The sequence below is a fragment of the Anguilla anguilla genome, chromosome 10 (assembly GCF_013347855.1).
Source record: "Anguilla anguilla isolate fAngAng1 chromosome 10, fAngAng1.pri, whole genome shotgun sequence".
Lineage (NCBI taxonomy): Eukaryota > Metazoa > Chordata > Actinopteri > Anguilliformes > Anguillidae > Anguilla > Anguilla anguilla.
The window spans coordinates 35,707,788-35,717,793 of NC_049210.1; the positions used below are offsets into that span (position 1 = coordinate 35,707,788).

The 10,006-nt window shown below is 44.4% G+C and overlaps 1 protein-coding gene across 1 annotated transcript; it reads left to right on the forward strand.

The window, feature by feature from the left end:
- Positions 1–576: 576 nt before the first annotated feature.
- fam81b (family with sequence similarity 81 member B) lies at positions 577–9,955 on the forward strand. The gene is made up of 9 exons (XM_035378937.1): positions 577–751; positions 1,272–1,342; positions 2,027–2,234; positions 2,910–3,028; positions 4,189–4,318; positions 5,280–5,386; positions 6,482–6,617; positions 7,086–7,281; positions 9,317–9,955. The coding sequence occupies exons 1-9, from the start codon at positions 653–655 to the stop codon at positions 9,448–9,450; spliced, it is 1,200 nt and encodes a 399-aa protein (XP_035234828.1). The 5' UTR covers positions 577–652; the 3' UTR covers positions 9,451–9,955.
- Positions 9,956–10,006: the final 51 nt, after the last annotated feature.

A 10,006-nucleotide genomic window follows, 5' to 3' on the forward strand; every position in this document is an offset into this window, starting at 1 on the left:
TTTCCCCGACCCCTCCCTCTTCTCTTTCCTTTCCCTATTTCAGATCCACAGGTCAACACACTGTCACTCAATTTGTGACAGGCTATTACACATTGCACTGGCCACCTTGGTCTGCGTTTCTATAAAAATCTTAAATTTTTCATGGCGAGGTGGAGATCGTGTTACTTGTCTGGTGAATTTGGGGAGGTGTATGCTGTGTGTCCCTTTATCTGGGAGACTACGAAATATCTTTCTCCCCCTGTCTCTCCTGCCCTGGCTCTCCCGCTCTACCTCTCTCATCTGTCTCTCTCCCACTGAACAATGGAACGAGCGAGAACAGTATTTCAGGCGCAAACGACTGCGTTCCCTGCTTCCGAGAGATACGCCAGGAGACATGACGAGCAAGGAGCAACGCCAGGACGCAACTATTATTTATCCTATGAAGTATACTTTGTTCTCATTCTCTCTGCGGCTTTCTCTCTCTCTCTCACCCTCTCTTTCTCCATATCTCTCTTCCTCTCCCTGTTTTTTTCTTCACGTCTCTTACCTCATTTCTCTTTACCGCTTTTTAAATTCCTCTTTCTCTCTCTCTCTCTCTCTCTCTCTCATTTTACAATTGACCCCTGAACTGGTTTTAACAACATCCTTTTCTTGAGATATCAGGTTGTCAGGTATGCAGTGTCAGACACACCCTACCCAGGGGTTACCAGGTGACCAGCTCAAACACATTCTACATTGTGTACTATCAAGGGAGCTGCTACTGACACTATTTGTAAGTACACAAATGCTGGGGAAAACTGGATATTTTATGATAATTTTAGTTCAGGACTGTTTCTTATATTTAAATTAACAGAAATGCTTGAAGTGAGAATTTATTCTTATTGGTACCATGTAGGAAGGAGAAATACCTAATTTAGGTGCTAATAACTTATGTGAAATCGAAATATTTGCAAGGGATTGCTTTAGTTTAAGAAAGTTTAATTAGGCATTTATAAATACTTTAAATTGACACTTATTTTCTAACAAACAACAATGAATCATAAACTGTATGTCCACCACATTTGCTGTGATTATGAAATTCTTTATAGGTATGAGAGGCAAATGTCCAAATGAGGTATGACAACACCACAGTATCAGTACGTAAAGGAAATGTTAATGTCATTGTGTGAAGGGAAACATAACACCACCAATATTTTTTCAAAAAAAAGAGTTCAGAGTCTAAATCTTCCTCCAATCACAGATTAATGGTATGAAGGATTTTGATCTGCTGATCTTTCTACTATCTTTTACAGAAAGATTTGCTTCCAAGAGGAAAAATGTCACAGGAGGCAATGATGCAGCTTACTAAACCCCACTCTGATAAGTATGTTAAAGCAACAGTCTAGTGTGGATTTACAACTCAATTAATGAATCGATTACATTTTCCCTGTATTTTTGCATGAAGACAGTTCTGTCGCTGAATCTTATTGCATGCTTTGAATGCTAAGGCAAAAAGCCACAAACACCGACTACAGGCTTTTGATTATTTTCCTCCCCTGGATGTTGCCCCTCTACAAAAACATTCAAGAGCATGACAAACTGCACAGGCAGCTAATCAATTCAAAATGTTGTTCTGAAAATTCCCCAGAGGGTTGCAAACAAAAGTTAACCAATGTCAGTGTGGCTTGCAGGGAAGCTAAGAATGCAGGATAGCTTGGAAGGAATGCAGAAGATCCATCCTGAAGTTAAACGAATTCACTTTTGCTGTGATAGCATCCTCTGGATCAGGACTAATGTGTAATGGCAATGTGTAATTCCAGTGTTTGCTTTGCTGCATTTTTTTCATTTTTACTTATTCTACCTACAAACAAAAAAGAAAGAGTTTTTCACCGTGTAAAAGCACTGTAATTGTTGAGTTCTGATGGACATGCACTGGGCACATTTTGGTTAAAATTATTTTAAATTTACTTTTACAAATGACCAGTCAGAATTTTATAGTCAACATTAAGAGCAGTTACTGGCCGATAATTTAAACTTCAACAATCTCAGTATATTCTGTTTTGCACAGGTCTAATTTCCTGGAGGGTAGACTGACCAATCAGGAACGCATCATGGCCAAACTGCTGGAGCAGGCTTTCCGTATTAAGGATGAGGTCGTTGCCAGCCTGCACGCCACCCAAGGCTCCGTCCAATCAGAGGCCCTGTCCCACAGGCTGCTGGAGAATCACATCCAGACCATCACCCAAATCGTGAAGCAACTGAGCAAAGATATCGAGGCATGTCTCTGCCCCATGCTAGGCTCAGTCTCACCGAGCTAGCCTAGCATGGAGCAAGCCTAGCATTGTAGCCACTCTTGCCTGGAGATAGCGCACAACAACCGCCAGGCCTCATAATATCTCACTCCGCCCCTGGGCCTTTTTGTGCACGACAAGCAAATTTTTTCACGATGTCTAATTCTGTTTTATATGGCTGGCAGCTTTGGGAATGGATGCCAACAGGACCATTTAGATGAATAAATATGTAATATAGGAATGGTCCATATAAGGGGAATTAATTAAGTGAATCGATGCCAATTACCTGATTTGCCAGAATGGCCATTGGCAAAGTGCTATTGGACAGTCTAATGAAATAAACAGAGCCTGGTAGATTTATCCTGCAAGAAGCCAGGGTACTTCAGTCTTCCGCTGTTCCTGTCAGGCCAAAAAACCTTAACAAACATTTTAAATATTTGAACAGATAACTGTTTTGCTTTTAAAATCAATATTTATTTTGACGTTGCCGACATAAGTTGAAAAACTGGAATGGTCCAACAGTACATACAGTTTTTTGATCATTTCTGCACTGAAAATTGTATTAAAGATAGCTGTGTAACAATAGGCTGCCCAGTAATAGGACACATCAATTTTTCATGCTTCACCCCACCTACTCAGCCTAATTTGTTGACCCCCCAGGTATTGGAAGGCCAGATCATCCAAAGGGACGGCATCACCTCAGGGACCAGTTTTGCTGTCCAGAGCCTGGATCACAAGAACCTGGCGGGGATTGGGGACCTCCGAGGCAGGGTTGCCAGGTAACACAGAATCTCCTTTCATATATATCGTGTTTAGCCTTATGTCAAGAGCACCTGTATTTGTAATATGACATCAGGCAAATAATATTGCTGCACAATCCCTGAAAGCCACAATCCTTCATGGGTCTATGACCAAGGTACTCCACACAGGCATATGCGACTACAACAGTTAATCTCCATTTTCCCCATCTGTATGGTCGGGTAGATGGATTGCTCCAATATTCAGGGCTGTAGGTCATGCTGCGTATTATTGCAGTTACGTGGACATGATTAAAGGACAGTCGGTTGTAGGGAAGGTCACTGGGGAGAAGAAAGACAGCCAATGGCTGAGTGACTTTCCATTTCCGGATTGATTTTCCATCCAATGCGCGTGCTTATGGCTACTGCTCCTTGGAGCAATTCATTCATCATTTTGCCATATTGCCAAGCACGTTCCCCCTAAAGATGCTATGTAAAAAAAACATTTGCCTCTTCCATATCCATGCAAACATGGATGTGTACACAGCTAAATTAATTCATGAACATATAATATTCGCAAAATGTATTGTTTTGTGTTCACATTACTTATGTACAGTATGTCTGGAGCTCAGAACAAAATATTTGGAGGCATTATGTGGCAAGCCACCATCTTAATAGAAACTCTGTAATGGGATGTGAATATAATAAGAAGCTTTCTGCCATGGTTTATGGTTAAAATGATACCCACAATTTAATAAATTTCCTCATATTAACTACGGTCCACGTAGTCATGTTTTTTTTCATACTCCATTTATTCATTAATTTCATAAGCAAGGGCAAGCCGTCTATTCCCATAATGCAATTCTGGACTTATTTTTCTATGATTAACTCTTTGAAGAGCAGGTCTTTTGGAATGATATCAACCTGATATCTCAAAATTCAGTATTCTAGAACTCTGTTGCTTTCAATTATCAGTAGTGATTGTTACATCAGCCTCAGAATGTTCATGCATCAACATTCTAATCATGTATTTGTGATCTTACTATTTAAAGGGTTAAGAATAATATTACATAGGCAAATATTGAAATTGTCCTTTCAGGAAGTCCATTTACTACAGTATGATGATGACAGCTTCATTTAGGAGAAGGTAACCATTTCAGAGTATTTTAGAACAAAGAGATAACTGCTGCTTTAACGTTCAGATGTGACGCGAGCATCGCCAAGCTGTCTGGTGACGTGGCCGCTGGGGGCGCTGAGATCCAGAAACTCCACCAGGAGGTCCTGGAGGTCCGGGCGGGTGTGGAGGTCCAGCTGAAGGAGACAGAGCTAGAGGTGAGAGGTTTCGTGGAAGCCATAAAAGTCATAAAACAGAAGATCCAGCTAAGCTCTTTGGGATGGGCATAGAGACAGCCAATCACCTCTAGACTTTCAACGGGCATCAGCTGAAATCCTCTGATTAATGCTCGCGTTGCTTTAACTTTCCGTGCCATGTCAAAAATGGGTTGCTTGGACATTTTAAGCCAGGAAAATAAAGTTTCTCATATGAGAAAAACATTTCAGATACACAGAAATGCTTGGGCTCAAATAATAGCAGACTCTGTGTCTGTTAAGATTGCTGGTCTATCCTCTCCCTTAAGAGCACCTTCTCTCGGTGGGCAATCTCTGCATCCATCTGCAATTAACTGGATGTGACTCACGGCTGTCGCCCGTGAGAAATGATCGCAGCGCTCAAAAATCTTCTCCTGGCCACATCACATAGATTTCCAGGTAACACGGATGCCATTGATCTTGGCTGGAGTACTGACTGATTATAAAATAAAGCTGTCAAGCTGCATTATCTGGTGATTTGGTGCAGAAGTGGGGCCACTGTTCTCACTAAGGCATCTGAGGAGTCATATTTATGTCTTTAATTACCCCAGTGGCAGAATCAGGGATGGGTGTAAACCTACTGATCCCATGCAGGAGGAGTGTCCTGTTCCAACAGTAATTTTTGCTCTTTGCTCACAGTTCGGTTATGTCTGTATCAGAACAAAGTGATGCTTGCTGGGAAATACTTGTTTGGGAAATATTGTTTTATTTGGCGACTGATTTTCTGATTGTTTTTTCTCTTAACCGTTCACCCCATTGACCTCTCTATCACCCGTCTCTCTTCCCTTTCCCTCTTTCATCGTCTCATCCTCTCTCACCATCACCATCTCCATTTTCCCGCACTCCTCCTTCTGAATCTCACCCTCACCTCTCCTCCCTCTCTGCCCCTTTCTCATGACCACACACGCTCTGTCCGTCTGTCCAGCTGACCAAGACCGAGAAAAGGCTGGAAGCCTTGCTGTTGGAGCACAGCGGAAGACTCAGGAAGACACAAGGAGACCTGCAGAAGGAGACACAGCTCCTCAGCGTCAGGTCTGTTCTCATGTTTTCATATTCTATAAATAAGAATATAATCAGGTCACAGAGCCAGGCAATTTATCTGACTAGGACTGATCTTTCAACCTCTAGCAATCTATTCCTGGGGAGAGTGACACAGGCAGACAGGCAGGCAGACAGACAGACAGACAGAGAGTTTGAACTGGGGCACAGACACTAGCCCGTGGTGGATGCCTTGGAGCAGTGACCCCACCCCACAGTGGATGCGTTCATTTCAGAACAGGCCTCTCTCATTACATCACACCACGCTGTAAAGTTCCACCGCGCGGTGCATGCTATTTTGGATGTGGAGAGTGCTACAGGGCAAAAACCCCACCTCTGTACCACTGAAGAGGAAGATGAATTAATCTCTTCAGAGGACCTCCTGTTAGAGGCATGATAAGGCTGCTGGTTTACCACTGAGAAATGACTGGGCATTTTTTAAGGACTCTTGCATCTGTAAGACCTACAATAAACACGATTTTAATAAAATGGATAAATTAGGTCTATCCTCCATCATTTTCCCTTCATGGTACGCTATGTAAAATAGTCTGATCTATTGAGCTGTGTAGAAGGTGTGGTAACAACATGAGTCAAGTCAGAGAATGAAGTCCTGATCTTTGAGGTGTCTGCATTAAGACAAGGATACCTGGTGTTGCTAAAACAGTCGATGATTTTGCAACAGGGTGTTTGTACCACACGTGCAATACCAGCTCGAAAGACCTTGCAGAGCAAACACTGCATGCAAGAACTTAAAGTTACAGACCAAAGAAGCATGGAAATGGCACATTGTGCTCATGAAATATTAAAACGTTATCGGTTTGAACTGAGAATCTCTACTGAGCAAACGGGGCCAAAACATATCAACCATTTTCCAATGAGGTCTCATTTAGGTAAATTATAGATGAATCACATTAATATAGTTTAAAAAACTATTTTAAGATGCAATACGAGCACACAGAAAGTTGTTTGAGCAGTGGGCACAGAGAGTTTGTTCCAATCTTTGAGCCAAAGTAAGAGTTAGCTGCCTGGACAGTATGCGCTGGCTATACGGTTTAACTGCAGCGCTGCGCATTTTCCTCAAACACACAGGACCTCCAGTGGGCTGAAGGAGCTGGGTGACAGGATAGAAAGGTTAAAGGAGTGGGCGGAGCAACAACTGCTAAGCTCTGCGCAGACGCAGGTGCAGGGCAGTGAGCAGCTGGGCTCCCAGCTGCAGAACAGAATGGTGAGCGGATGGGGGGGGGGGGGGGGGTTACATGAGTGAGACCCTAACTACCCACAATGCATTTGGTCACGCTTCAAAACTGCGCATTTTACTATTCCATCACAAACTCTAGGTACCATCGGAAGGCTTCAAATGCAGGATCTGTTTAATGTAACCAGCCAACATCCCATCTAATTCATAAAAACAGCCAATTAATTTACTTAGATGTACTGTAAGCAATGTTCCGCTCGACTTCAAGGCTTCAAGAAACTTTAGTGCCAAACAGCTAGGTGGTATTTGTTTTCAGTACAGCATGATAGCTCACAGTGCAAAAAATAAAAGAACACAACACCCACAGTAAAGAGAACACAACATTACAATAAATAAATAGTCAGTATTGTTACGACATCATTGCACATGGGTGGCTGTACCCGTGGCTGGCCTGGAGATGATGGTTGATGAAGTACATTCTGGGGGATGCGTCCACAGGAGGAGGTCGAGAGGAGGCTGCAGGAACAGGCGGAGCTGCTGTCCGCCAGGGTGGAGAAAGCAGAGCGACAGATGGAGAAGGAACACAAAGCCAACAGGGTGAAGCGCTCAGAGGACAAGATGGCCGCCCGCATCGGTGCCCTGGAGAAGAGCCTGAGGGCGGAGCTGGACCTGATCAGGGACGAGTACCACTCCGGTCAGTTTGGCTCAGTGACGCACAGCAAAACCTTCAGCGTTAATTCAACTCTAAGGGCCTGAGGTAATAAGACCTTTAGTATGTGCAAAGCCTCTTCATACACGCAAAATCAACAATATGGTCAACGACCAACTTGACAGAAAGTAAAAGTCCTCCCCAGTATTTTGTTCCAGTCACGTGGATTTGCTAATTGGCACAATTCTTCAGCCGGGAAGTAGAAATAATTAGAGAAAACAGCTGGCTGAGTTCATGGGTGGAAGACATGTCAGACCGTTTACTTGCTGACCCCTGTGACTTTCCTCCTCTAGCATTTGGTCGTGTTATCAGTTTTGCGTGCGGGAGAAGGTTTTGTACATGCTGAAGGTCTTAGTAAATCAGGCCCTGACAGAGTCGAACAGGAATCAAATGTACTCTGATGTTTATTCATTATCTGACAGAGCAATGCTCTGGCGGAGGGTTTCTTGCTCACAGTTTCCCAACACGATGCAAGAGGAAGCCGCTGTTTGCACACACACTGTGACGGTTCGTATTGCAGTGACAGGGCGTGCTTTTCCAGAGACAGGGTAAAAGAATTAGTCAGCTAAATTCTGGAAATGTTTTGAACTGGATGAAAGCCCGAGTCTTAATTTGAAATGGTTACGACAATTGTCCGGCCAACTCCTCCGTCCCACGTTGTGAAATAGCGCCGTTCAATTTGCTAAGTGCTGCAAAATGTTTTCGTTCAGGGGCCTGGTGGAAGGTAGTCAAGTCTGAAGCTTGTCAAACTCGCTTCAAAACCCCACACCCTGGGCTCCAACTCCCATTAAGCTCTCCGTGGAAAGTTTTGTGGCACGCCGTCTTCCAGACGTACCCTTGGAGCGCAAAGTGCGTGTGCGGTAAGGATCGATCGTTGGAGAGGTCTTGATTAGGCGATGCTTGAGATGAGAGGGGTAATGGAGGCCGACACGTCTCTGTGGGGCATCGTCTGCCCGCAGTGCCCGAGGGGCTCGGTTCTGCACGTCTGAGGTTTTTTTGCCCTTCATCGTTCTCCCAATCAATCCAACGTTGCCGTTGCTGCCGTTGTTACCGGGCCTTCTGATTGTTGCTGCTGCAGGCACTTATTGGATCTTATTGCGACTGCATGGCGAGCCGCTAAGGCTATATATTTATGCCAACATAAAATACATAATATACAGTATCAAAAAAAATACACAACAGAGCAGGAACTCAAAGCAGACTTACCCCTCTGATGAGATTAACCCTTTAAGTTATGAGATTACAAATATGTGATGAGAATGTTCTTTGCACCCAAAAAATATATTTTCCCCATTATTCCACACCCACAATGCACTGCTCTACAACTTCAAATGTTGGGCGTTCAGCGTCATCTGGCTAGTCAAAATATTAGTGATGGTTCTGTTCTACAGGATAGATTTCTGTTCTATAGGACCGAACCAGATTTTTTTAGTATACTACAGCCAAATAACACAGGAAAATAGTTTTTTGGTACAGTTACCCTGTAACAGAACATTCTAATGCAGATGTCACAATCACTACTGGTAATTAAAGCAATGGAGTTCTAGAACACTGCCTTAGAACTTTGAAAAAAACATTCCAAAAAATCTAATGTTCAAAGGGTTAAATAAAATAAAGGACCACTGTAGGTATGGAAAAGGCAATATAAGGCGGACTCCCAAACTATTATAAGACAGAGCAACGGTAAAGGGCTGCGAGTCCCTAGAGCGGAACAGCAAACCGTTTCCATCAGCAACCCAGCGCTAAACGGGAGCCGGCAGGAGCCTGACGCAGCAGCTCCACCCGCGTCCGCACGGTAAACACAGGGGGAGATAAAAACGCGGAGCAGTGAATCACCTTCCCGGGGCCGTCTCCAGGGGAATGAGCGGCCATCACTTATCCACCGCCCGCCCGCCCGCACTCCCGAGAGACGGCGGGACGGGGCCCGGCCTTCACAGAGGGAGAGGAGGGCGCGTGGATTCACGGAGCGTTCGCACTCTGTCTCCCCCCCCCTCCCCCCTCTCCCCCCCTCCCCGGACAGGGTTCCAATCGATCCGCGACGCGGTCGGCTCCCTCCGGCAGATCGGAGACACCCAGGCCCGCATAGACAAGGAGCAGCTGCAGAAGGACCTCAAGCGCATCCGGAGGAAGATGGTGGCGCTGCAAGACCCGTGAGCGCTTCGCCGCCATCGACCCGGCCGCTCGCCCCCGCCCCCCGCAGACGCCGCGGCCGTGTCTTACCGTCAGGAGTAACGTCTGGCCCTCAGATAACCAGACCGACCAGGTAGAAGCGCTACCGAACCGACATGTCGATCGAATGCTGAACTAAATTGATCTTCAAATGCGGAAGCTTTGCAGTTTTCACCAAGTACTTTACCAAATTCATCAGCACCAAATGCCTTCACTTTGTATTAAATACCCGACATTGTTTTCCCCATAATTTACTATTCTGAGGCTCGGGTTCAAACTTGTGCAAAAACAAACTTGTGCAACAATCTTTTAGCACATAATCATGTTTGTCATTGTGTGAAGAACAAGAAAAACAGATGTGTGGTAATCCTTCCCTGATAAGACAATCTGATATCTAAAAGTTACCCAATCACTTCATCGAATTCTTACCGAAAGCTTCAAATTTTTGAATGTGCCGAATAAAGTGTTTTATTCATTCCCCCACCTGAAATGGCCTTGGAGTTCTGGTCTTGTGGATGCTCGTTTACATATTTGAGGTGTT

Coding starts and splice junctions, on each gene's coding strand:
- fam81b (XM_035378937.1), top strand. CDS start 653: ATGCAGTGTCAGACACACCCTACCCAGGGGTTACCAGGTGACCAGCTC. Junction 752..1,271: donor AGCTGCTACTGACACTATTT/GTAAGTACACAA, acceptor TATCTTTTACAG/AAAGATTTGCTTCCAAGAGG. Junction 5,387..6,481: donor ACACAGCTCCTCAGCGTCAG/GTCTGTTCTCAT, acceptor TCAAACACACAG/GACCTCCAGTGGGCTGAAGG.